Source organism: Zalophus californianus, chromosome 3 (assembly GCF_009762305.2).
Source record: "Zalophus californianus isolate mZalCal1 chromosome 3, mZalCal1.pri.v2, whole genome shotgun sequence".
NCBI lineage: Eukaryota > Metazoa > Chordata > Mammalia > Carnivora > Otariidae > Zalophus > Zalophus californianus.
In genome coordinates, this window is record NC_045597.1 from 174,538,947 (window position 1) to 174,566,176 (window position 27,230).

A 27,230-nucleotide genomic window follows, 5' to 3' on the forward strand; every position below is an offset into this window, starting at 1 on the left:
GGATTAGGGGGAGGGAAGGAAACCAGTTTCAGCCTGTCCCCATCTCTCAACAAGTCCCCACTGCCTGGTCTAGGCTCTCAGGCCTAAGCACATACCCTTGATAGAGGACTTATGAGCAATTTAAAGTAAGGTATGCTCCAGAAACAGTGGGCACAGCAGGGACGAGGAGGAGAGAGAGCCTGGGTTCACTCAACAAATAATTATCGAGCCTCTGAGTGCCAGGCACTGTTCTAAGCCCTGCGCCTGCAGTTAGAGAACAAAACAGTGGGTCAAGTCCCTCCACCTGTCCAGGCTTCTGATGGCAGATAGCCATCTGGAGTAGAACTCCGAACCCCACAGGGGTTAGCCCTTAAAAATATGGGGTTCGTGGTGGTGGCCGTGTGTACAGGGGGAGGGGCGATAAAAGCCAACTCTTCCCCAGGGAACTAGGAGGAAAGAATTGGGGTCTGGCCATCAGATTCATTCAGGAGAAATCTCGAATATTTTGCATTTGTCAAGTTAGCCTCACTTTGTTCATCTCCAGAGTTCTTGGCTAAGAAAGAGATGAAGAACTTGAAAGAGAGCTGGAAAGAGAATGAGTCTCAAATGGCCCATGAGTAGCAGAATGAATGAGTGAACGAAGGTCTCTCCTATCCCCTCTGCTGGACATCACCATGGAGAGTGAGAAGTACTGCCCGGAGTAGTTGTAGTACTTTTCATTCATTCACTCATTTATTCATTCAACATAATTGTGGAGTGCCTACTAGGTGCCAGGCACTGAATTTTAGACCTGTGCCCTGTCCACATGGTAACAGCTAGCCACCTGTGGGTATTATTTGAATTTTTGGCTAGCTCAAATTGAAATGTGCTCTAAGCATAAAATACACCCCAGAGCTTGAGGATTTCGTATGAAAAAAGGAATGTTAAATCTTTCATTAATAATTTTTATACTGATTACATATTAAGATGATATTTTGAATATACTGAGTTAAATAAAGTATTAAAATGGGTTTCACCTATCTCTTTTTACTCTATTTTAATGCAGCTACTAGAAATTTGAAAATTGCCCACGTGGCTCACATTTGTGCTTTGCATTAGATTTCCACTGGAACGCATCACACTAGGCACTGTCCCTATGCTGAAGGCACTCAGACCCTAGTGGGTGAGGACAACAGGAACAAACATTACCAGGCGGCACAAGGAGCCAGGGCACACCCAGGGGGAGAGACGACTGTCTCTTTTTACTTCTGTCAGATCTGCTCTAGACACAGCTCTACAGACTTCCAGAAGTTCAGCTCCGTCTATTTCACTCCTCTGCTCAAACATGGGCGCTGCATCCCCTGCCCACTGAATGAAGCCACACCTCCTCACAAGTCAACAGGGCTTTCCTGCCAGTGCCCCGCACCCCCAAGCACTCTGCTGGCCAAAGTGGACTTCCTTTCTCCAACCTTCCTTTCCCACTTCCCTGTCCTTGCTTTGGCCGGTCCCTCTGTTCCCAGTGTCTTTGCTATCCCTGCGTTTCCCCGGGTAGATTTCTAAGTTCAGATTTCAATTCTGATTCACCCATGACCCCCCAACCCTCATCCCCTCTCCCTCCATCTAAATATTTCTCCTCCTCCAAGCCTCTGACAAACTAGTTGTTTGTTCCTCTTACCGAAATCTTCACCCCAAACACTGTTAATTCCTTAAGCCAGAACTTGCCTTCCTTGGGGCGTCTCACTCACCTCCAGGACCAGGTGGCCACTTGGCAAGCAGCTGTCGAGTTCAGTCAAATAGCTCTGAATCCTAAAGTTAGAGCTGGTGTGGAGGGCTCTGGCCAGGGAGAAGGTTGGCAGAGGTACCGGGAAATTAAACCTAGGCTGGAGTCAGCTGAACAGTGCATCCCTGGTCAAGAGAATCTCTCTGACAAGGGTCTTTGTTAGGGTCACAACCTAGAGACATGGGTGATAATTAAGGCCTGGTCCAGCCTGGAATGCTGGGGGTTGGGAGCAGCAAGGAGAGATGACTCAGTTTAAATCAAACAGTACGACGAAGGGAGGCTGTCCTTGTCCATCTGCATTATCAGAGAGAGCTATAAATGCCCTTTCCCTGGGGCCTCCTCTCACACCTGGAAGTCTGATCTGACCTCTCCAAGACCCCTGAAGCAGGGTGTTTGGGGATTTCTCCTACAGCAAATGCCTCTAGATCAGGGAGAGGGGTCAACTAAGGGATTACTTTGGGGAAGGTCAGGCAGAGAGGAAGGGAGCCGGTTTCTCAGTGCCCACAAATTGCATTTCTGGTTATTATATGTTACCAGATGTTGGCAGGGTTGGGAAACTGCAGTGGTCACTAAGAGGGGCTGTTCAGGCTAGGCTGGTCTAGTGGATGGGAACCTGCTTCTTCTTCGGACGAACTCACTGAACACCAGAGTCATTGCCCCAAGCAACACGTCGGCGCTGAGTGGAACCCTGAGGATGGAGGGAGATGGTGGGAGTGGATGGAAATCTACTTGAAGGTCAAGACTATGTCTTATGTCCTTTGCGTTGCCCCAGCAGTTAGCCCAGTGCCGGCCACAAGGGAAGCACGCAAACTAAGTCCTTCCGAACTGAACTGAAAACAGGAGACAAAAGCACCCACTTTTCTCCACTCCCGCGCCGACCCTATCCAAACCCCCAAGTTATTCGCATTCCCCGGGAGTCAGGGAGCCCGGAGTAGAAGGGTGTGGAGGGAAGGAGGGCGGGGTGGTGGTGGTGGTGGTGGTGGTGGCTGTGCAGAGGACCCACAGAGCCCGGGAAGCGCAGGGGGGCGGGGGGTGGGCGAGCAGGCGTGCGCGCACTCACGGGCCGGCGCGCGGGAGTGTCGGGGGAAGGGGGTGGTCTCCAAAAGGGGGAGGGGAGAAGGCAGGGGGCGGGGAGAAGCAGGGCCCTTTAGGACCCGGCTGCGGCTGCGGGGGAGGAGGAAGAAGCGGAGGAGGCGGCTCCCGCGCTCGCAGGGCCGTGCCACCTGCCCGCTCGCTCGCCGCCGTCGCGCTCACCACCGCCAACATGCTGCCGAGACTGGGCGGCCCCGCGCTGCCGCTGCTCCTGCCGCCCTCGCTGCTGCTGCTGCCGCTGCTGCTGGGCGCCGGCGGCGGCCGCGGCGTGCGCGCCGAGGTGCTGTTCCGCTGCCCGCCCTGCACGCCCGAGCGCCTGGCCGCCTGCGGGCCCCCGCCGGCCGCGCCGCCCGCCGCCGCCGCCGCCGCCGCCGCCTCCGGGGTGGCCGGCGACGCCCGCGCGCCTTGCGCCGAGCTGGTCCGCGAGCCGGGCTGCGGCTGCTGCTCCGTGTGCGCGCGGCTGGAGGGCGAGGCGTGCGGCGTCTACACCCCGCGCTGCGCCCAGGGGCTGCGCTGCTACCCCCACCCGGGCTCCGAGCTGCCCCTGCAGGCGCTGGTCCTGGGCGAGGGCACTTGCGAAAAGCGCCGCGACGCCGAGTACGGCGCCAGCCCCGAGCAGGTTGCAGGTAACGCGGACTGGGCCAACTAGTTCGGAGAAACTTGCAGGGCAGCGGAGCGCGCGGGCCGGGGGCCGTTCCGTGGGGGAGAGGCGTGCGACGGGAGCGCCGCGATCGCTTTAGCGGAGGGACAGCGGAATCCTCGACCGGGTGTGGGCGACTGCGTGGGAGGGGGACCTTAAAGTCAGGCCCGGGGAGGGGAGCTGGAGTTAGAGCGTGCGGGAGAACCCTGCCTGCTACCGGTTCGGTCGGGATAAACGGGCAGAGAGGAAGGGCATCCCTGATACCGTAGTCTTCCCCGGGTGGAACGTACCTCGACTTCTGTTTTGGAGGGGGGATTTCCTGGGGAGGAGGGTGTTGGCCAGACCCGGGGGAGTAAGAACTTGAGGCTTATTCGGGGCACAGCTTGAGTCGGGGACCGCCGACCGAAGGTTCCTGGAAAGGTCCCGGTGGAGGACGCTGCTGGGGGGCGGAGGCTGGCGGGTGCCAGTGACTTCGGGGACGTCTGGTGAGAGCGGGGCGCTAGGAGAAGGCGGCAACTCATCGAGGGACCCTTCCGTCTGGGATGGTGAGGTGGAAAGAAAGGACTTGGTACTTTGCAGGGTGGGTTGCTTAGGGGAGAAATGCAAACGGGCGCTGCTCCTGTTCCGTGGAGAGCGAAGGCCCGTGCTTCTCTGTTGGGTGGAACAATAAAAGGGGGCATCTGGGAGACTCAGCCCAGCAGTTGAGTCCGTGTAACTTAAGCCGGGTCGCCGGCTGCAGTCCCGGGGCGGGGGCGGCCGTGCTGCTCACTTGAGCATCTGGGCCCCAGGGCGGAAGGCAGGACGATGCCTGGGAGCTGGACCTGGCTGCTCTGACCGCGGGGAGGTGTTACCCCCGTCCTAAGCCGGGGGGATTCTTCCTGTCCGGTGGAATGGGGGCCCTGCGAGTCTTGGTAAGCGATCCTCATTACCCCCCCCCAAAGGTTTCTGAGGGACACGACCAGGCAGTCAGAATCTCACTTTGGTTTTGGTTTTTGTTTTTAAAATTACAAAAGCCTCTTGCCCCAGTGGTCTGGAGGAGACTAATTATTTTCTTTCTTCTTGGAGACAGTTGGGAAATGTGTCCACTGCCTGCCGCTGTTGTTTTAAAAAAGCAAGCGAGTCTGACCAAGTTCTTCAAGCTTTAAAAAGAAAGAACGACAAAATGAATAAGTGAAAACGTTCTTGCTTGCTTGTAATCTTCTGTGGTCATAGTAATGTCCCCCGCCAACAAGACCCTCTGCCCCCCCTTCCTCTACCCAACTATTGTTTTTTCCCTGTTCTCCTTGGGAATGGAATTGGGGGTCAGAGTTGAAATCTTTCTTCTATTTCTCTGGCACATTTTGACCTTGAGTGCGGAGACAGGGCTTCCTCGGAGGGAGCTAGCAGAAACCCTGAGCCCCTTTCTTCTCCCTCCGCTTGCTTCCCTCCCTGCCTGCCTTGCCTCCAAGTTAACCCTTCCCTCCTGCTTCTCTTAGAAAGTAATAATAAAAGGAAAAGACTTGGCCCTGCCTTCCTCCTCCGTGACCCCCTCGCGCCCCCCCCCCCAGCCCCCCCACCAGGGAGGTACTATGCTTTTTGAGCTGAACTCTGACAAACTAAACATCTTCCTCAGCAGGGTGAACTTTTCCAGAGGCCTCCAAGTTCATAGACTCGTTTGGATTTTGACCGTCTTAATAAAGTGCGTGGTACAGGTCCTCCCTAAACCTTGTACTTTTTCTCACCCTTCATCCTTCTCACTGGCAGCCTGAAAACCAGCTCTCCTGCTTCCAAGCCCCAGAACAGATGCGGGGGATTCTCCCCATTCACTTCCTCCCTAGAACCCGAAGGGGGGAGTTGTCAGGGGAGCCCAGGGACAATGGGGTGAGTTCATGGGAAGAATGTCACTCTGGATTTTCTGCCTGGTTATGGGACTCCTTTCCGCCAGCTAGCCCCAGCTGCCTCCTCAGCCTTCTCCTCCCAATGCCCAGACAGACGCCTTCCGCATTTTTCTCTTGTGCTCCAGCCTGGGAAGAGGGGACACTGGGGGTGGGGGGTGGGAGCTAGATGTGGAAGCCGGGTGGGCACCCTGGAAAGAAGTGACCCAGAGGTGTGAGGAGGGCTGGGCGAGAGGGGGCACTGCAGGGAGAAGCCTGGGCTGGCAGGGGTGCAGGGAAGAGAGGGGCAAGTTTTGAGGCTTCTGTGCAGAAGAGGGTCTTGGGATGGGGCAGGGATGTGGTGCTGCCTGGAGAGCCCTGGGGTCCCGGTTGGGGGGTGGTGCAAGAATGTGACCCAGAGGAGCACTGAAAGCTGCGGCGTCCCCCCTCCATCTCCCATCCCCTTTTCTCCCCTCTCTGAAGAATGAGCTCTCTCCCATCCCAGACTGCATTCCTCTTTGAGCAGGTTGCTTTTGAGAATTTTAAACATACCCTCTTATTTTGAGGCAGCAAACCCCAGCAGTTCCGGCTTTGCTGTTAGCTCTTTTGTCTTTGTTCCCAGGACTCAGGGGCTGTGTCGCTGACTTCCTGGGGACGGCTGGGATTCAGGGGGTGGGGGTGGGCACATCTGCGGGTGCTGAGCCTCCATCCCTTGGGGGTGATGGGTTGGGACTGGTTGGTTCAGAGAAACTCAGAAGTCAGACTATGGGTTGGAGTAGGTGAGTGAGCCTGGAAGAAAAATGGGAGGGGGGGGCGCCCTGAGATCTGGGGAGGTCTGGATCTTAACAGTGTGTGGGTGTGTTTGCTGGTGGAGTGGGCAGAAGTGCCTAGAAATGTCGGGGTAAGAGGAGGAAGTGGGCTCCCTTTCAGAATTCAGGGCCGGCGGGGCGGACTGGCTCCCTCAGCATCTCCCCTGCCTCCTTCCCTGCCGCATACAATGCCTGGGATTATGCCGAGGGGCGGAGCCGCCCAAGTGGCCGTCTGGCCGGCTGCACATATAAAGGTGCTATAGAAATGTGCAGGCATTCAAAGTCCCAGGGCAGGCAGGCGGGCAGGCGGGCGGGTCTGAGGAGGCTTTGCATCTGCAGTTGCTGGGGGAGCAGAAAGGGGGGCAGAGGCGAGCGCTGATTTACAGTGGTTCAGTGCAGCTTCAAAAAAGGGGAGAAAAGCAATGGGACTTCTGGCTCAAAGCGCTGCTTTGCATCTTGTCTTGCATAAATTTGCATACTGAGTTCAAAGTCGTAAAATAGACTTGGGGAATGAGTGGGACCCACTGTCACTGATTGCTAACACCACTACCTTCCGCCACCCTCCCCCCTTCTGGACAGAACACCCAGAACTAGCTCTGCTAAGCTGCTCCGCCTGAGTCACCACGGTGCGTTGGAAGGAGGAGATGGGGGAGCTGAGAGCAGCTGCTTCTAGGTCTCCGGGAGGGACACGTGTCGTTCCTGGGCCACCAGACCAAGCGGGGTGCGCCTGTGTGCACTCTGGCCTTGGAGGGAGGTCTGGTCTGGAGGCTGTGGCTCTCCAGGTCAGAACCAGCCTGGCAGGCAGTGTTGGGCGGGCTGCCTCCTCCATCTGCCATTGTGCTTGGAGGGCTGGAATTTGAGGAAGCCGCAGAATCAAGGTTTTTTGCCTGCCATCTCCTTACTCACCTGCCCTTATGTCCACATTGTTCCCTGTGATAGTTCCCTTTGTGCGGTAATAGATCCCATCCATTCCTCTGACAAGGTATTTGAAGAAGCTTTGAGAGAAAAAAAATCCTGTGTAACAAGGTCAAAGGACCTTATATTAAAAACAACAACAAAAAAACCAGGACTAAGGAATCTCTGAATTAGCATAGGTGATGGTGTCTGGGGGAAAGAAGAATCTGTGTGTTCGTGACCACCGGCGAGGGTCTACTGATGCAATGGTTCTTGGCCCAGTTGGACTGTTGAGTTTCCTGGCAGGCAGAGGGAAGAAGGAAGCTTAGATGGTTCAAAGATTTAGCTTACCTTAGCACTGAGCTTTAAACTAAAATTTTCAGGCCAATCATTCCTTTGGGTTAGGGAACTCCATGGCAGTAAGTCCTAGAAAGATGCCTGCAGGTTACTTGGGAGCAGGAGCATATTTGGTCCCCATTGTCCGGCATTCAAGGGCTTACTTGGAGAGAATCCCGGTACTGTAGCCCATTTATCAGGTTAGCTTCTAGTCGGATCTCACATTAGCTATTCTCTGCCGTAGAAAACTGGATGCACAGTTGCTAAATTTTGATATGAGGAAGTTCCAAAAATTCTTGGTTCCAGTGAAATGCAAAATAGGACGACAATACCTGGTGGGTGGTGGGTGGGGGGCACAGCAGGGGCTGCTGAAGGGAATGAAGGAGGAGCAGAAAATACGCAGGCTATGCCCACATTTGGTTTTGTTGTTGACCCTCCTCACATACTACAACACGGTACCACCACCACCACCACCAATAAAAGGGCTTGGTTATTATTCTTACTATTTTTGAAGAGCCTCCATCACCAGCGACTGCATTTCATTTCAATCTGTCCCTTCTTAGTGTTCCCAGCCTCCCTTTCCTCCCCTGCTTTCTCCACGTTGCTTTCCTAATCCCCCCCCCCCCCCGGTCCCCTGGCCCCCATGGCTCCCTTGTGCCTCTCCCACTATGGCTGGGTCTTGGACACCTGGCTGGATGCTAAGGCTTGAGAAATGGCATGGAAGATAGATCTACCCCAGCCTTCCACAGGAGTCCAGGTAGGTGGCGACCACGTAGGTGATGGGGATCGGAGTGCTGGAAACAAATCTAACCCTGAAATGAGGAGGGTGGTTGGTGGCAGTACAGGGACTGGGCTTTGTGGGGGTGGGGTGGGGGGGGAAGTGGCCATATCCTCAAGGGGCTTTGTGCTGGGGCTGCTTCCCCTGCAGCCGAGGCAGGGAGGAGCAAGGTTATGCTTTTAAGTCACCAGGGGAGCTGGTGTTCTGCTTGGCAGATGTTCTAGGCCTTTCTATTCCTTGCTGTCTCTGGCCAGCATTTTGCTGAGGTGGCAGGCAGCTGCCAGGGGCTCGGTCGCCTTCCCATCCGTCCTTGTGCTGTCATGAACTGGCTTCCCAGCCTGCTTTGTCTCCTGTCTTCCAAGAGCTCTGTGAGGGAGAGAGGGAAGCTTTTTACCTCCATTTCGCAGGTGTGGACTCCGAGGCTCAGTTAGGGGATGCCTGAGCAGGTAAATCATAAGTCGAGAGGCTGACCTTCCTTCTGTTCCCCTCCACCCCCATGGTCAAGCAAGGGAGGGGAGCTGTTGGTGGCAAAAGCCTTTGACCCTGTCAGCCAGAAAGTTTGTTCCTGGACACCTGCCATGTACAGGCCAGGTTTGCCTGTTTGCATTCCCTCAACTCCACTGGGCGGCCCAAGGTCTGGGGACTTCAGAGAGGGAGGTGACCAGTGTGCAGCAGTCGGGAGAGACAAAAGGGTCCCGGGGGTGGTGAACAGAGCTTGGGGGGTGGCAGCCTGGCCTGTGCCATCGTGGGGACCGGGTTCCATTGCAGGTCTGACTTGGTGAACCTGAGTGCTGATGTGCATGGGCCTTCCTCAAATACCAGTTTACCTGTTGGTGGAATGGGGATGACTGTCTCTCTTCAGTGGGGTGTGTTTGAGGACAGCTGTGGTGCTGGCAAGCGTCTGGCACACTGGGAGGCCACACTGGGCTGTGTCGGGCAGGCCATGCGTCTCCCCGGAGACTTTAGCGTGATGCTTCGTGGCCCCATCGTGGTGTGAAGTTGCTGTGACTCAAAGCCCAGTTACCAGCCACATGCTAGCCAACCACGGCAAGAGATTGCCGTGGTTGGCTAGCATGTGGCTGGTAACTGGGCTTTGAGGAAACAGAGGAAACAGAAAGCCTCTGTTTCCTTATCTGTAAATCAAATATTGATAGCACCAACTCCATAGGGTGGCGCCCGCACGTGTGTGTGCGTGTGTGTGTGTGTGTGTGTTGAAAGCTAGATAATACAAAGCTAAGCACTTCGGTGTTTTTTTGTGTGTGTGTGTGTAATCACTTGCTTTTCATCTCTTCACCTATAAGATGGAAATAGCCATACCTCTGGCCCTACTTGCACGGACCATGGTTGAGCTGTTTGTAGAAAGGGTAAGGCAACTGTACTTTAAATACGGTATAAGTGGATTTGTGTCAAACAAGTGGTCTGAGGTAAGCAGGCTTCCGTGTTTTAGGGATGTGTTAGGCAGTGCTCTTTAGGGCCCATGCCCTGATGTCTGGGGCTGACCGTTCTTGGTCTGGGAGCCTCACCCTTTAATGCCTCAGTTGGGGCTGGAAGGACTGTGCTGACAGAAGTGGCCCCAGGGTTGGGTCACTGGGTACTTGTGCGGGCACGGGCTTGCTGCTCATAAGCTGGCGACAGGGCTGAGTTCTACCTTCACCTGGCCAGCCAACCTTTAGGACCCAGCCGTCCAACTGCAGGTATTCGGAGGAGCAGAGGATCCCTGAGGCCACGGTTCAGGGGTGGGAAGCTCCTTCCTCCAGGGACAGCCCTCTACAGGAACCCTGCTGGGACCCAGGCTTCAGAACAGTAGGGTCAGGTAGGAGCCAGCCTGGTCTTAGCACACCTAGTACCTGGAGCAGGGACCAGAGTGCGCAGTGGTGCAGTCCTTGTCCGAGCCAGGGAAGGCCCCGTGGCACCCGTTTCCTGCTCCAGGAAAATGGGCTTTCACATCTATCCTGTCTGAGCCTCGGGTGCCAGAAAGTTGAACGTGATCCTGGCAAAGACATTGGACGTTCTATCCAAAAAGTGACGTGCCCTTACTACGCCATCTGCAGAGTGGACCGCACTCCTGAGTTGGGGAGCAGCCTTTCGTTTCGAAGGGGTTGGTGGGTTCTCCACAGGAGGGCTGGGTGGGGGGGTGTTGGGGAGAGAGTCTTCTGGGCACTGAGCTTCTTCCCTAATGTCTGATTCCACCTCTGGTCCCAGAAAGCCGTCTGAGTGACCCCTGGTCTGGGCATAATGATAACGACTGTGTTCTGGAGCCTCTGCTGGAGGGGAGGCCCCAGGAAGCAGAGAAGGGGGATGCTTGAGTCTTCAGGGGTCAGCAGAGTCTTGTAGTGAAACCCAGGACGGTTGGGACAAAGCACAGTATTTGCCACTGGGAATCTGAGGTGGCCAGTTCCTTAGACTCTGAGGGCCTACAGGATTGTGGGGAGGGGGGCACGGAGAGAAGCCCACTTTACAGATGGGGTAGTCAGTTCAGAGAAACTTGTTGGCTTTCAGGTTGCAGGGTAACTGCCCCCCACCCCCACCTCCACCTCCACAATGAGTAGAGTGTCTGGGCTGTGGATTTTTTTTTTTCCTCCTGGAAAATGGACCATCCCCCTATGCCCCTCCCCCTCCTCAGCCACTCCTGTCCTTTATTTAACAAAGCCAGGGAAGATCTGCTCTGGCTCAGCTCCTGGGTGTCAGTCAGGGCGCAGAGGGAGACCTTGCTCAGAAAGCTGGCTCCCCCGGAAAGAAATAGAGTCGACTGTAGTCAGAAATTGTTTCTCTTCCCCCTCTTTTTTTTAGTGGGGGGAGGGGGCACTTGGCAGCCTGTGGGGCCCCTTCTGGCCGCCAGCCCCACATCTCTTCCTGGCTGTTGGGAGGCAGGGCAGGAGAGGAGATTGGGGAGAAGGGGCAGGGCCTGGCTGGCCTCCAGCTGTAGGGCAGGAGAATTGGCCCACGGGCCCCCCGTTCAGTTGGCCTGAGCGGAGCAGAGCCTGGGGTTTCTAATTAGTGGATGGGTATAGGTGTGTCAACCTGTGTTTCATTCAAGGAGCTGAGTCCTGGGAGGCGGGAAGCCAGGGAGGGAGGGCCTCAGAGCCCAGGAAGGCCTCAGCAAGTTGGGGAGGTGGGACTGGGGCGGGGGGGCTTAGCGTGTTGAACCCCTGAAAGGAGTCAAGGAGGTGGGGCCTTCTTGCTGGAGGGATCTGAGCTGGATTGTGGGCTGCAGTGAGCAAAGGGTCTGCCCCAAGGGGTAAAGGACAAAATAATGGTAATTAAAGTGCTTTCTTCTAGACATCATCTATTTTGACCAAAGTGCCCATAGGGTTTTTTTTTGGTTTTGTTTTTTCCAGCTCTGTTTTAGCCTCAGGATTCTCCCCACTTGACAGATGAAGAAATCGAGTCTGCATTCCGGTTCCAGTGCCGAGCAAGGCAAGCACAGACCGGAGTGGAGTCTGGGTCTCCAGATGCTCAGCCCAGGGCCCCATTCCCTCAGACTCACGCATGCAAAGCAGCTGCGAATTATATATTGCTGCTGGAAAAGCTCCTTTGCCCCAGGAGCTGGTAATTAAGGCATAACTTCTCAAAAATGTTCCTTTATGCAGCTCCCCAGGAAGTTTCTTTCGGGGCTATTGTCTTGACTTCTGGATGGAGGTGCCAAGTTGCCTCTGGATGGTGCAGTTGCTTTCTAAAGTGCCTGAGGCCAAGATAAAATGAAAATGGCCGTCCCCTGGTCCCTGCCTCAGCAGCTGCCTGATAAGGCTGGGTAGTTTCTATAGCAACAGTGGCAGGAGGTGTGGCAGTCAGGAGGAAGGTGAGCCAGGTTGGGATGGGTGTACGGGATCAGAAAGGCTTTCCAGGCGGGGTGGGGTGGGCTGGTATCTGACTGGCAACTTCCCTCCCAGGGAAGACAAGGTCCCATGATGAGGGGACGAGGTGACAGGGAACAGAAGGAATAAAGCCCTGGGGTTAAAAGCTTCCAGTTGAGTCTTGCCCTAGATGATGCCAATGACCAGACACCATCCTGGCTGGTTAAGAGTTATGAAGCCGAACAACCTGGATTTGTGTTGGCTTTGCCATTGACGACGTGACTTGGTGCAGTTGACCTTGAACACTATGGCTTTTTTTTTTTTTATGGTCAAGGTGAGAGGAGATAAGAAATTATCAGCCTCATGTGATTGATGATAAAACAAAGTTCTGTACACAAAGCGCTTAGCACAGAAACTCTGATAATCAGATGATGTCATATCGGTTCTCCTTCCTTCCTTCCTCTAACCTCAACACACAGAACAGAAGAAGTCCTGTTTGCCCGTGTTTTCTGATTTGCCAAGTGTATTAAGATCAGGGACTGAAGGATCCAGTTCAGAGGAATGGCTTCTTCTGTGGGGTGTGGCTTCCTTGGATGGCAGCCCTTGACTTTGGAAAGTCCAAAATGGGGTTAGTGGTAGAGGGTTTTCCAGTGGGCAGTCCTGGCCTTTGATGCCACAGTCACTCATGGTTCTACCAGTGGTTGAGAGCATGGCCCGTTTATGCCCCAGAGGTGAGGATTCTCCCTTGAAGCTCTGCGGGTTGTGTCTGGTTCTGTTTGCTGCCTCCCAGCCAAGAGAGCAGAACCAAGGAAGAACCCAGATGTGATGCCATCTTCTATCAGACACAATTAGTGAACTTTTAGTTGAAGAAAAAGAAAAGCACGGTGACCTATTTAAAGACACTTATTTATATTCAGGACACTTCTTGTGCTGGTTTTGAGAGTGTGGCAGGCAATCCTGGACATCTTCACAGGTTTTTAGTTTCTGTTTGCACCCTCTGGGTTCAGTTTGTCAGGCCCGCAGTCTCTGGGAACAGTTGGGGATGGAGAAGAGGTGGGCGGAAGGAAGGGGAGGGTGGGAGGAGACGGGTGGGTAGGACCCAGTCTCTATCACTCTGGGAGTTGGTCTGTGGGGTCATAGCCTCGGAACGGAGTGTAGGGACAGTTGTTTTGAATGTGGGTCCCAGGAGAGGGAAGCGTCTTTTCTCTCTTCACCTCCTTATTGCATTTGCTGACTGCTTTTTTTTTTTTTAAACTCCTGGTCTCGCTGCTGTGGGGCCTGGATGGTGAGGGAGAGGCCAGAAAAGTGAGACTTAAATACAACACGATACTCCAGGCTGGAGAGCGGTGAGATGGTCTTCGGGGAGTCAGCTGTCCTGATGTTTACACACAGATTGAGCGCATACCGCGTGCAGGGTGCGAGAATGTAAAGACGTAGTTGTCCTACTACTGGTAACCATGCTTTTTCATCCTGGAGGGGAGCTAGAGAAGCATTTCATTTTATTTAAAACAATTTTTTTTAAGATTTTATTTTATTCTTTTAAGTCATCTCTGTACCCAACGTGGAGCTCGAACTCATGACTCCAAGATTAAGAGTAGTGCACTTCACCGGCTGAGCCATTTACCAGATGCCCCAAGAGAAGCATTTTAAAAAATTGAATATTAACTATGAAGAAACTAAATCAGTAGAGGTGTATATACATTTAATGCAAGTAAACGGGGCAGTTCTTTTAGCCTTTTGACCAAGGCTTTTGGGAAGTTCTCAAGGTGAAATAATGAGAGCCCTTGCTGGTGAATAGAGTCACAGAAGGAAGAGAATCAGGTTTGACGGGTATCTCCTTCCGACTCAGAAGAAGAAGGCACCATCTCGTTCTTCCAGAAAAGCAAATGGAGCGCACCAAATGTCCTTCCTGCCCTCCTTTCATTTTTTCATACTTTTCTTTAAAGCGCTGTGGAAGTGAAGGCCAAATTTGCATCTTCAAGAAGCTCCATCCTTTGGAGGAAGAAGAGAAAGCAGGGACCCAGGCTTTTTGCCAGTGCACTCTGGTTAGGGAGCTGTGAGGGAAGCTGAGTCAAATAAAAGAGTGCTTTGCCCAGGGATGCCTTCATAGTCTCGGTCCAGTGGCCTTTGGACACTTGGAAGCCATATTGTCCTTCCTCCTTGAAAGGTTCCTCCTAAACTCTACTGGACCAAGTCTGCAGTTCTTTCCCATCTGCAATATGTTACCTGGTTTAGTCCTTCCCGTGGAACTCTTGGGTGGCTTCTACCCTGGATCGCTCCTGTTTCAGTTTAAGGCTCTTACCTCTCTGGGCCTCAAGGACCTGGAACAGGTGCCTCTCTTCCACTGGGCATGACTGGCCCTTGGGCACCTGCACCATGCCGCACCTGTGGGCACCCCCAGTGCCCTGCAGGCGGTGCCAGGATAAGCTCGTCCCCTTGGCTTTCCATTCTCAGACCTGCACCATCTTGATTTCTTCGTTGTCCTCTCTTTGACCCTGTGACTGTCTTCCCTTCTCTTTTGGGTCTTTGCTCTGACTCATTGCCCAGTTCTTCATGCCACAGAGACCTGGCCAGGAGCCCAGGGTCAGTTTCTGGCAGGCAGGTGACCCTGGTGACACCACGCTGGCCTCAGAGTGCCAGTGAAGTTGGCCATGTCCCTCATGTTCGGCCCTCTTGCACCCCACTGGGCTTTCAGAGGCACCCCAAGTTTACTGATACCCCTACTTGGCAAGGAGAGGGAGGAGTGAGTGTGATGAGGGAAGTGACTTTTAAAAGAAAATGGTTGCAGTGTGCCTGCTGGCTCAGTGGATCGTGCAGCTCTTGATCCCTGGGTTGTGGGTTCGAGCCCCACGTTGGCTATAGAGTTTCGGATTACTTAAAAATAAAATCTTTAAAAAAATAAAATGGTAAAAATGCAGACAAGTAATAGGAATCATGCAATAACACCAGTCTGCCCCCCAGAACTGGGAGTGGTGGACATTTTGTCCTGTTGGCTTCACGTCTCTTTAACCGACTGAACCACTCAGGCGTTCCAGCTTCACGTCTCTTTAAAAAAATGTTTCCCGATGGCCTTCCCTACCAGCCTCTTGTTGCTGTCCCTTGTCCCCAGAGGCAGCCACCAGCATGCATTTCTTCGTGTTTCTGTTCCTTGGCCAAACAGATTTGTCAATAGATGGCCAACATCTAGAGTTGTTCTCTGAAACTAAGTTACATGTGCAAAAAGGTCTCATTTCTGCAACTTTTTCCCTCTGTCGATATTAGGTCTGGAGATCTGTTCATGTTGGATAGATCACAGGAGTGATCACAGGTCTGAGCAATTCTTGTCAACTGCTGTGTATTATTCCACTGTATTGACCCTACTGAATTTATTTCTCTGTTCACCTGCTGAAAGGCTTCTGGGTCGGGTTGCCGGTTGTGTTTTGCCATTGCAGTAATGCTGTAACGCACATTGTGCACATGTCGGGAAGATGTAGAGTTGCTGGGTCAGGCACATTCTTCCTGTTCCTGTAGCTCCTGCCCCGACTTTGCACCGAAGCACACACTCTACTCCCTTGGGCTTTCCGCGGCTAGGTCACCTTGCCAGGTTCTTGGACGGCTTTAGTTGAGCCAGAGGAGACACGTTTGGGACCCGTGGAAAGGGGTGAAAGCTGATAGTGCTGTTTGCCCTCTTGCTTTCAATTTCTCTGGCTCTTCAAGGACAGCCTGGCTCACAGAGTCCCAGGGGACCTTGGCTGAATTTGAGCCTGTTTTTGTTTTCTCAAACGGTGTGCCTCAGCGCTGACCCGCCCCAGGTCTTTGTGATTCCAGGAATGACCCTGGTGTTTATAAAGCAGCCCATTAGAGAGCACACAGGCAGGGAAGCTCTGTAGAGGCTGTGCTTTCTGCTCACTCAGGGGGAGCCCGAGAGGAGACGGCGTCGTGAAGGCATGCTCCAGAAATCTCCATGATGCCTGGCCAAGAAAGCGCCCCCTGTGTGCATCCAAGCATGCATATGTGTCTGTTTATGAACCCATGAGTCTACGGATGGAAAGAGCTCTCGAGGCTGTATCTTCCCAGAGTGTGTATGTGACGTCCTATCTCTTGAAAAGAAGGGTCATCTTTCTCCCATCACCAGGAAGTTCCTCAGCAAACTGAGGCAGGAGAGTGAGAAACGCAGAGGAATGGGGTCTCGGAAATGCTAGAGCTTGGAGGGGGTTGTTAAAAATCCAGAGTCCTTGACCTTTGCCCAGGCTTGCTGTGAACCCCAGGGGGCTGGAGTCCAGGACCAAGATCTTCAGATGATTTCTGATAAATAGTCATGACAGGGCACCGTTCCCCTAATGTAACTGCCTGAATTTATAGATGAGCATGTTGAACCCTACACATCTTGACCATGCAAGCTTTTTTTTTTTTTTTTTTTTTAATAAGTAATCTCTGCATCCAGCGTGGGGCTTGAACTCATGCCTCAGAGATCGGGACTCACGTGCTCTAGTAAACTGAACCTGCCAGGTGCCCCCATATATTGAAGCCTACACGTCTTAAACCCCTGTTGGGCATCACTCAGAATCCTGGGCAGGGTGCTAGCATCGGGATCAGAACCTTGCACACACACACCCCACCCTGGCTTTCAGACCAGCACTTTTCTTCCTGCTGGGCTAGAACTAGTTGGCCAAAGTTTTGAACCCAAGAGCTGGCCTTCTGAAGGGAACCCAGAAAGAGTTCAGGGTGGCTTGGCCAGCAGTGGGCTCAATGCCCTGCTCTCGTGCATCATCTCTAGTGGCATCCATTCCTTCCCTGCGTGAGCGTGGCCACTGGCCATTCCCCTCCCCGGAGTTTCAGGGCTCAGCCACGGCTCACTGGGCGCTAGGCCTGCCACTGTTCCAAGTGCAGGATGACAATGCCTAGGTGAGAGTGACCAGTGCCTGCCCCTGTGGGACACAGCCTGGATGACGCCTGGATTGGGAACATCTGAAGAGGCTGCTCACAGCTATTTCCTACAACAAGGGGATTCCTTTTGTGCGAAAGCCACGCTGAGGGGCTCCTGGTCTGTTGCCAAGAGGGTTTCTCGCCGAACGTGGTGGCATCTGAGAGCCATCAGGTTTGTTTTGCTGGCGCTGTGCACGGAGCAGGGCCTCCGAGGGTGGGAGAGAATGGGAAGGGAGCTTGGAAGGGAGCTGGGTGTCAGCAGGGGGTAGATGGGCTGACCAGGAGAACGTCATTCCCGGAGCTGGAATGTGCCCTGGGTGCCAGCCTCCACCACAGCAGACGTCCATGTGCGCACTCTTCAGAATTCCCCCGTGAGAGGCCGGTGTGGCCTGCCGCCTCTGACCTTTAGAAGAAAGGGTGGAGGGAGACACATAAACAAGGCCACTTACCCAGAGAGACAAAGGACCTCAGCAGAAAAATACCAAAGAAGCTCCCCTTGCTTCCCCACCCACTGTTAAATGCTGCCTGCCTCCCTCCCCCCACTTCCCACGTGGCCTGAATTATCCACCCCAGCCTCGGTGGCCTGTGTTACTGCGCATGGGGGGCCACAGTCAGCCATCCAAAGGCATTGGCTTCAAATTCTCTTCAACGAAAGCTGGGTCCCTTGCGTGTTGGTGAGTACTGACAAGCCTTCTCTCCCCTGTGCATGCGTGGTCGTTATGAGCCCCTTCCCCTCCCTCCCTCTCTCCCTCCTTCCCTTCCTCTCCTTCCTTCCCATAAATTCTGTGAAGTTAAAGTAATTTAGGCAAATCCACGCTTACCCAAGGACTTCCATCAGACGGCAGAGACCTGTGATGTTTACAACATCCAGAATTTATACGATCAACAACATCAGGCTTTGGAAGGAACATGCTGATAGACGGTATTGCAGAACTTTCTCATAACTCATTTTCCCCCTATGCGTATGGCCGTCCTACAGATGGGGTCTCATCCACCCTTGCCTGGTGCATGTATCTTCCATTTACCCAATTTAAGAAATAGATCACCAGTCTGCACATTTCTTCCGGAGCTTGGTTTTTGCCCACACTGGGCAAATGGTAATGATAAGTCGTTGCCCTCGCTCGAGTAGGATGATTATTCACATTTTTCACACTGGAGAAGTGAGAGTTCAGAAAGGTGAAAGGATTTGGCCAATGTCACGGGTGAAGCAGAAGCAACAATGCGGGGAGGCCTCTTGACTCCTGGAGTTCTTTGCCCGTTTGGCTTTGTTAATGAATTGTCCACTGCCATATGGATGTTAACGGAGAAGTTGTCCAAGAGGGAAGAGGAAGATGGGAGTTAGCATTAATTCTTTTGCCCAACATGTGTCAAGATTAAGTGCACTTGGGGAGAAACCAACAAAGCAGGAGCCACGTGAGTTCTGTGCCCAGCGAGAGTGGAACCGGGCAGGCGGCCAGCCTCCTGCTGGCCCATTGCTCGGAAGGGAATCCCATTCTCACAGGGTCTGGAACGCCGGTACCTGTGGAAGGAGGTGAATCCACAGGAGGGAATGACAGATTCGGGGTCAGAGTAGATTCTTTCTGTGGGGCTCCCAGCTCTTAGATTTCCAGATTGTCAGGAAGTAGGCTAAGGAGAAGGTGGGAAATGGCTAGGTTTTCTTCAGAATAAAGACAAGAAGAAAGCAGGGGGGCATAGTCATCTGCTAGGAAGATGTGGCATGTTCTGGGGGAAAGTTCCCTTTTCTTGCCAGGCCTGCATAAGGACAGAGCCTCAGTCACACTCTAAGCAAGAAGGAGTAAGGGGTTGCTTTTAGATTTGGGGGACTTATTTTCCTAAGAAGACTTTAAGGTTTTCCGTGGATCAGGAATCACCGACTGTCCATTGGAGCACAGAGGTCAGAGCATTGCACTAGGAGGAAATGTGGTTTCACAAGAGTAAGAATCCGTCGAACACAAGGGTTTTCATGCACTGAGTCAGGTCGTCGGTGCTACGATCCAACAAGATGATGTCAGGGAAAAAAAGGCTAAGCCAAAATTAAATTTGAAAACCAGGGTATTAACGCATAGTCCGGAATGCAGAATGAAGGTGCAAAGCTCTTTCTCCTGGAGCAGTAGCTTCCAGCTGCCCTCCGGGGCCGCCTAGTAAGGCTGGGTCAGAGGACAACGTCGGGACCCCATGCCCATTGTGAAGCACCTCTGTTGATGGCACAGGGGTGGTACGTGCTCCTCTAGACCGGGTAGTAGTCCTTCTGGGCCTCGGGTTTGCTGTCTGTAAAATGGGGCAACTCGTCCCTTGCCTCTCGTCCTTGCCTTTCTCAGCTGAGCTCCCCTCCAGGTGCATGAGGTTGAGAGGTGTGGCAGTATACATAGGACGCAGGACGGGAGTTCTCACGCTCCAGGCCCTCTATGGTCTCCCCCACTTGTCTTTGGAAAAGCTTTACCTTCCATATATAGTCAGCAAACTCCGTGCTTCAGTGTTGAACCATTTCCTGGGGCGCTATGTAGAGAACAGCTAATCCTTAGGCGAAGATCTCTGGGGACCCAGGAGGTCATCTCTAAGCCCTAAGCCTTTTCTAGTTATGAGATTTGGGCTGCTAAGAACCATTTCTTAGACTGACCTTTGCCCTGTGGCCCACGGAGCTGCATACATAAGTGGTTGCATAATAAATATTCTGAACCTCACTCTTGGGCAGGAAAAAAACAGGCAACTTGGTATTTTTGTTCTGAGGGCAAATTCCATCTCTAGTTGGAGTTCTTCATTTGGAATGTTTTCCTTTGTACCGCTCCTGTCACCTACAGGAGAATGTATGGGAGGCACTAGGTAATAATATGGCGGTGCCCTTGTGCCCCTGAGTGTCGGGCTGCCGCGTGGGTACTTCCTCCGAGTGTGGGGGGAAGTGGGAGCCCGTGAGAGCTGGCTCTGTGTGCTCCTTCCTTGTGCCTGGCCCTGTGTCTGCGTGCAGCATCTCTGGGAATCTGGCTGCCCCCTGGAAGTGGGTGCTGTTTGTCCGTGATTTATAGATGAGCAGTGGAGACACAGCTTAAGTAACGTATCTGCGGCTGCACAGCTGAGTGGACACCTGGGATTCAGGCGATTAGACATTGGAGCCTGAATTCTTGAGCCTCTCTGGCTGGGAATAGAAGAGTCAAGCAATCAAGGCTTTTCTCAGTCTGCAAGCTTGTCTGATCTCTACCCAGGCAGCTGTCTCAGGCCCTTCCCTGGGCTTGGACCTCAAGGTGTGGAGCGTCAGCATGTGCGTCAGCAAACCGGACCCATGGATTTCTTCATCTTATTGGCATGTTCATTGGCAGTGTTGGGATCAATAACGGAACGGGACAGAACCCAGCCTGGAAGCCAGGTGGCCTCCGTGAGGGCGGACAAACTGACCTTGACTTCAGAGAGATCGGGGCTATCTCAGGATAGGAAGCCAACTCTGTCCTCCTGGGAGCAGACTGCCCCATGGGCCCCCATCTTCTGGGGCCTGGCGCAGGGCTGTGTTCAGACTGTGGACCCTGGACGCCTGGGCGTTTGTGGCCCTTCTTCTATGAAAACATGTTAAATCATATTTGATAACTGCATTTTATAACTGTGCATGTATCCATATCGTAGATTGACTTTTTTTTAAAAAAATTACCTAAAAGCATATTTTTCCTTTTGATTTTTTTTTTTAATTTTTAACTTTTAAAAAAAAATTTTTATTTAGTTGACAGAGAGAGACACAGCGAGAGAGGGAACACAAGCAGGGGGAGTGGGAGAGGGAGAAGCAGGCTTCCCGCTCCGATGTGGGGCTTGATCCTAGGACCCTGGGATCATGACCTGAGCCGAAGGCAGGTGCTTAATGACTGAACCACCCAGGTGCCCCTTCCTTTTGATTTTAAAATAGACCCCCACATTCCCCAGGCCCGTGGGCGCTATGCCTAATGACAAGCCAGCCCTGCCTAGAGCCTGCAGGCCTGATGTGGATTTACCCGGGTGCATCTCGTTCACGTGTTTTCAGATACCTTGTTCTGAGCGCTAAAGGTGGGCTGACCTCTGGGACTCAGCCAGGGGATGCTGCTTTGTCCCCTGCCAGTGGTCCGAGTGCCGGGAGAGCTCAGGGAAGGGGGAACAGCATCCTGGGAGTCCTCTGGATGCCTAGGGAAGACCTCCTGCCCCCCGCACCCCCCCCCCCCCGGCTGGAAGGTGGACTCGTGGGCCCCAGAGGTGTGCTGGGGATGGAACTGCGGTGGAGGGTCTTAGCTGAGGGAGGCGAATATAGTAGAGCTCAGATCTGCCTTATGCGGGGTCTGGGGTCTTCAGCACAGGGCTGAGGAACTTCCAGGCCTCTGGATAAAGCCTGACTTCTGAAGGGTGGTTTTCGGGGGGGGTGGCATTTTTACCCCCCAGGGGCTGTATCTTTGGTTGTCACAACTTCAGGAGGGCTCCTGGCCTCTGGTGGGTGGAGACCCAGGATTCTGCTTGGCATCCTGCAATGCAAAGGACAGCTCCCCAGTGAAGAATCCTCTGGTCCCAGTGTCCGTAGTGCTCAAGTCGGGAGACAGGGTGCTTGATGAAAGTTTGGGGTGGGTGGATGGGTCTAATCGAACATGGGGGGACAGAACTCCCATCCAGCTTGGTGGCAGATGCTTCAAATAGGCCATCCCCTGCAGGTGGTGCTGGGGCTTCTGGAACAGGATTTAATCTGTGGTTGGTTTGTTTATGGTAAAATCCAGGCTACCCAGAGCCCCTGGAGAAATAGCCATTCTAGAGAGAATTTTCCAGGTTTCAGAGGGCTTACTCATTTAAATATTTCAATTTTTATTTTTCTAAAGTTTAACAATTTTGGATTGAAGTCTTTTTTTTTTTTTTTTTAAATGCTGAATACTTGACATGTTAACCCTCTCCCCTTTCTGGACATCCCAAGGTCATCGTCATTATCCACACAACTTTTGTCTTGGGCTACATGATATGGAAGTCCTCAGGGGTCATCGGGTGTAGAGCTGTTTATGATGCGCTAAATATCCCCGAAGTTCCTATGTTTGTTTGTTTGTTTGTTTGTTTTAGTGTCCTCTTTCCTCCCTGCCATTTGATACTTCTCGCCACTGTCCACAAGCCTTCCTCCTCTCTCCTTTTACTTTTGTTGATTTTATTCTGTGGTGGCCTTGGAAACCAGACATCCAGAGACCAGGCTTGCTGGAGCCGTGCTCCTGTGAACTGGCAGTGTTCTTCCTGGGCTGAGTGTCCCCGCACCTTGTGAGGAAAGCACTTGAACTTGACGACGCATAGATGTAGTGACCGCTGTTTTGATGCTCAGAAGCTTCTCTTCCTCTGCTTCCTGGTTCTTGGTCGGGTTCCGCATTGTCGAGGGAGCAGATAAGGGATAACTGAGGCAGTTGCCATCTTCGTCATCATCAAAGTACTATCACCAACAGGACACAGGGTTTCTGTGTTCCAGGCCTTGTCTTAACTGCTTTACATGTAACATACTCTCAGCCGTCCTGTATCTAACAGTTCAGATAATGGAATGGAAACACGGACACGTTGTATGTGCTCGACAAAGACAGCTGGTATAAAAAGTCGGGGAGCTGGCGTTTAACCCGAGCATGTCTTACCAACCAGGGCTCACTAGTCTGGAGATCACATGCTGGCTTTCTAAAGGAATGCAGCGGCAGCTGGTGAGGACTGGCCCCAGGGGTCAGGTGGCCAGACTCCGCCTGGGTCTTCTGGAGCATGCCCTGTGAAAGCACATGTCAGTTCCCCAGGGCGTGCAAGAGTGTCCCCATCCCGTAGTCGGCGAGGGAGTCCATGAACGCCACAGCTTGCGACAACCCAGAGCGGGCATCATAGCCCCCCTTTTACAGGTCAGCTCTTTCTACCGTGAAACACTGCCCAGGATAGTGGCCATCTGAGTGCACCATGCTGTGCCCGAACTCGGAGGAGACCACTGGGTCCTAAGTGCCTCACCTGAAACCCTTGTGTAGAAATATTGTAAGAGCCATTCAGTTAGGTTATCGAGACTGTAAGTGTTTGAAAGCACACAAAAGGGAAGAGAAAACGTGCAAAATTTGTTTAGAGACACACCCTCCGCACCTCTAGGTCTTGTTGGCACCTGCAGGGAAGTGGCTTCCAGGTGCCATGGTCCGAGGCCCTGTTGGCTCTGCTGTGTCCACAGGGGCTATTTGAGTCCCGGCCCTCCTAGAGCCCGTGAAGACTTGTCTCCCTGGTTACGACTCTTCCACACCCTTCTGTTCTGCGGGGCTTACCTGGCTGGACCTACCTGAACCAGCGTGAGCCCGTGGTAGCTGGGGGCTGCTCTGCTGGCCCCCTCCACCTGAGCTGTGCACTCAGCAGAAGCCTCTCCCTGTTGTTGAGGGACTGGTGGTTTAGGAAGGTTGAAAGAGACTTAACAGGTGCTCCTTGGACAAGCATCTGGGAGAGGCTCTTTGCTTTGCGGTAAGCGGAAAGTACAGAGTCCAGCCAGTTCCTGTTCTCGGGGCACTCTGGAATGTGGCTGGTGGTGGCCTGCGTGGACAGACATGGAATGAGTCAGGGCCGCTGGGGGCAGTCCTGGAGTGGCTTTAGGCCTGAGTCATTAGGGCATACGAGGAGGGGGCCGGTGGGTAGATGAAGAGTAATAGCAGGGGTGTCAGAAACTGCAGGTTCTGGTGGTGGCTCTCCCCCCTTCTCACTCCCTCACCAGACGTGGCCTGGCTCGGGGATCTCTGGCAGTAGTTTTAAAAAAACGGACCCAATCTGTGCCATTTTAGGCCACAGATGATGAAGACCTTCACCTGGAGGTTCTGGCGGGTGAAGCTGGGAGGTCTTTCTAGGGGAGAATGATGGCTCCAGAAGGACTTAAGCCCATTCCGTGGTGAGAACTTTGCAGACACGTTCCTCCTTCCGTGCTCCTCGGCACCGCTCCGGATGGAGGCAGAACCCACTAGACCTCCTAGGAGTTTTGCTGGAGTCAGAGGGCCCGTGTTCCCATGCCAGATTTGTGGTCTCCGTCTCAGTGTGCCCTGACTTGCGCATCTGTCAAAGTTGGGGTAGCACCCCACCCATGGGTTGCCGCAAAACTGAAATTGGTAGTCTCTGTAAATTGCTTAGCACCATTGCGTGGGTATCCGTCATCTCCATCTTCAGGGCTTCGGACCGTCCCTGGGGGCCCCACCGCTCTGGAAACAGCACCTAGAGTTCTCCTTCCCTTCCTTTCTCTGCAGACAACGGCGACGAGCCCTCTGAAGGAGGCCTGGTTGAGAACCACGTGGATGGGACCGTGAACCTCTTGGGCGGTGGAGGTGGCGCTGGCCGGAAGCCCCTCAAGTCAGGCATGAAGGAGTTGGCGGTGTTCCGGGAGAAGGTCACCGAGCAGCACCGGCAGATGGGCAAGGGGGGCAAGCATCACCTTGGTCTGGATGAGCCCAAGAAGCTGCGGCCACCACCTGCCAGGGTCAGAGGGGCCGGGTCTGCTCGAAGGGGTGGGAGGTCTCTCGGTGGGGGAGGGCACCCAGTACCATCCGTGTCCTACTGTAGGCAAAGCACTTTCCTTTCTGGTTCTGCCACTGGCATGTTCAGGGACCTTCAGGCTCATCAGGGTCTCTTTCGGGGCCCTCAGTATCTTTGGCTGTGAAAGAGACTGGGTATCTGGGTTCTTGAAGTCCCGTCCTTCTGACACCTCCACGTTTCTGCTTGGCTTCAGGACATAGGCAAGGAGACGGATGCTAGAGATGGATGTGGACCCACTTGAATTTGCTCAAGCTTGCTGGGATGTGTTCCTCTCACTCGGCTGCCACCCCCCCCCTCCCCCAGCTCAGCTCTGTTGTCTTGGGTCTTGGTCCTGGTTGGGCTGATGGAAAGGAATGGAGGTTGGCCCACTGGGTCGGGGTAGAGATCCTCCAGAGACCGCCACTTGAATTCACCTTTCCAAGTAGATCCCATTTTGGCCCCCGAAAGCCATTAACACAGAATGAAAGACGGGTGAAAATGCCCATCCATGTGGCTTTCTTTAGGGGCTGGGGTGTAGCACGATGACATGTTAGCACTGTCGGGAGTCCCTGGTTCCACCAGCTAGCTGTGTGGCCGTGGGAACATCTCTTCCCTGCGCATGAGCTGCTTTCTGAGGTGGTACCCAGGGCCAGTGTTCCGTGAGCGCAGTCTCCCTCTGAGCATTGTCTTTGCCCGTCTGTCCCTGTCTGCGCCCACAGACCCCCTGCCAGCAGGAGTTGGACCAAGTCCTGGAGCGGATCTCCACCATGCACCTTCCAGATGAGCGGGGCCCTCTGGAGCACCTCTACTCCTTACACATCCCCAACTGTGACAAGCATGGCCTGTATAACCTCAAACAGGTGAGGGAGGAGATCCTTGGCCCCGGGCCCCGGGGCCTGAGCCCCGGCTGTACCTTGCTCCTGCACCCCCGCCCCCCATCATCCCCTGGGGTCTGAGAGCTGAGCGGGGCGTGGGGATACCAGCTACCAGGCCTGTCGGAGGCTGACTCTACTTCCTGGGCTGTCTGCCATCAGCCCTTGGTGTCTAGCTTGGGCGGGAGCCCCTGGGAGAAGCGATGCTTCTTACTGTTTTATTGAGCATTAGAATCGCCCGGCAGGGACTCCTGGGCCTTACCATTCCAGAACCAAGAGTTTGCGTTTCTAACAAACTCCCAGGGATTGCTGATGATCCGTGGAGCACACTTCCCGAATCACTGATTTAAACCACTGACATGTTGCCTCTGCTGACCCCCCCGGGGCGGAGGGGTCTCACTTCCCTACCTCCCTCAGCCCAGGCAGGCATCTTGCCCCTCGAAATATCAGTCTAGTTCAAAGCCGTGTGTACACGTGCCCTCTAAGTGTAAGCCAACTACTGCATTTGGAGCTCAAAAGAAGAAGTAGTGGTCTCTGCTAATGAAGAACAGGCTGTGCCCTGTCCCTTCCTGGTCGCTAGAGGGATTTTCCATGGTCATTAATTAGTTTATGGGGAAGAGCAGGGACCCTGGGACAGGAATTGGCTGGGTTCTGCATCTCAGCTAGCTGTGTGACATTGGGCAAGTTACTTAACCCATCTGTGCTTCCTTCTGATCCTCTGTAAAGTGCTGAAATCATGGTACCTGATCCACAAGGCGGTTGTGCGGATTAAATGAACGTGTATGCTAGATAAAAACGGTAGGGGATGCCAGCTGGCTCAGTCGGAAGAGCATGCTACTCTTGATCTCAGGGCTGTGAGTTCGAGCCCCATGTTGGGCATAGAGCTTACTTAAATAAATACATAAATAAACTTAAAAAATGAGAGCTAGAGACTGTAAGTGAGCAGCGTGTAGATGACTCCCACAGTGCAGGGCCCACACTAGGGCCCGTGCTGGTGTTGACTTCTACCATTACATGCAGTTTTCACTTCACACTATAACTAAACCCCGGTCTGCTGGGTCCCGCAGTGGGTGAGACCTCCCTGCGGGCGGGCATGGAGTCTTTTCAACTCGGGGCATCCCCCAACACCTAGCTAACGTGGTCCGTGGGCCAGGAGCACCTGCGTCACGTGGGAGCTTGTTTCCTCAGTGGTTTCAGCCCTGCTCCAGACCTACTGAAGGGGAATCTGCATTTTAGCGAGATCCCTGGTGCATGGTCAGGATTTCGGTCAGGGTTTCGCAGCACCGCCCTGCAGGGCTAGTTTGCACGCCCTGGAGCTGTTCAGCAAACCTCGGGCTGAGTGAAGGGAAGGAGAGGCGCTGGCTTCAGGGCTGTCCTCCACGTCCTTCTCTTCTCTCCTCAGTGCAAGATGTCTCTGAACGGGCAGCGTGGGGAGTGCTGGTGTGTGAACCCCAACACTGGGAAGCTGATCCAGGGAGCCCCCACCATCCGGGGGGACCCCGAGTGTCATCTCTTCTACAACGAGCAGCAGGAGGCCCGTGGGGTGCACAGCCAGCGGATGCAGTAACCCCCAGCCGGCCGGTGCCGGGCACCCCCCGCCCCCACCCCCTCTGCAAACACTGGCAGAGAGGAGAGCCTTGCGTGGTGGGTGGGGAGGGTTTTCCAGGAGTGTTGACACGTGTATTTATATTTGGAAAGAGACCAGCACCGAGCTCGGCACACCCCCGCCTTCCCCCTCCCCAGCGGGAGCTGCCTGCACCCTCGCCTTCTCCTGTCCCAGCTGGGGAGGAAGGGTGCTTGCAGGGGTGGAGCTGGGGGAAAGGCTTGGGAGGGGGGAAAAAGAAATTTTTATTTTTGAACCCCCGTGTTTCTTTTGCTTAAGATTAAAGGAAGGAAAAATAAACCGTGTGTCTTTTGCCTGAGTCTTTGGGGCTTCCCTGGGAAAGAGATCCGGGGCCTGCCTGTCTCGTCTGTTCAGCTCTGTCCCCGACTCCGGGGAACAGGGCCTGGGAAGGGGCAGGCATGGCTTTGGTTGGGTTGGGAATGAGAAGGATG

General features: G+C 53.8%; 1 protein-coding gene across 2 annotated transcripts; it reads left to right on the plus strand.

Annotated features, from left to right (window-relative positions):
* The first annotated feature begins 2,855 nt into the window (after positions 1-2,855).
* Positions 2,856-27,078, plus strand: IGFBP2 (insulin like growth factor binding protein 2). Of its 2 annotated transcripts, none has more exons than XM_027591142.2 (4): positions 2,856-3,456; positions 24,039-24,268; positions 25,023-25,163; positions 26,578-27,078. In XM_027591142.2, exons 1-4 carry the CDS (start codon positions 3,003-3,005, stop codon positions 26,740-26,742), a joined length of 990 nt encoding a protein of 329 aa, XP_027446943.2. In that variant the 5' UTR covers positions 2,856-3,002; the 3' UTR covers positions 26,743-27,078. The 2 variants fall into 2 exon arrangements, with proteins under 2 accessions (XP_027446943.2, XP_027446945.1); XM_027591144.1 differs by lacking the exon at positions 2,856-3,456 and adding an exon at positions 8,065-8,119.
* Positions 27,079-27,230: the final 152 nt, after the last annotated feature.

Excerpts from the sequence above, each read along its gene's own strand:
- IGFBP2 (XM_027591142.2), top strand. The coding sequence starts at position 3,003 with ATGCTGCCGAGACTGGGCGGCCCCGCGCTGCCGCTGCTCCTGCCGCCC. Across the intron at positions 3,457-24,038 it reads CAGCCCCGAGCAGGTTGCAG|ACAACGGCGACGAGCCCTCT; the intron begins GTAACGCGGACT and ends CTTTCTCTGCAG. Across the intron at positions 25,164-26,577 it reads GCCTGTATAACCTCAAACAG|TGCAAGATGTCTCTGAACGG; the intron begins GTGAGGGAGGAG and ends TTCTCTCCTCAG.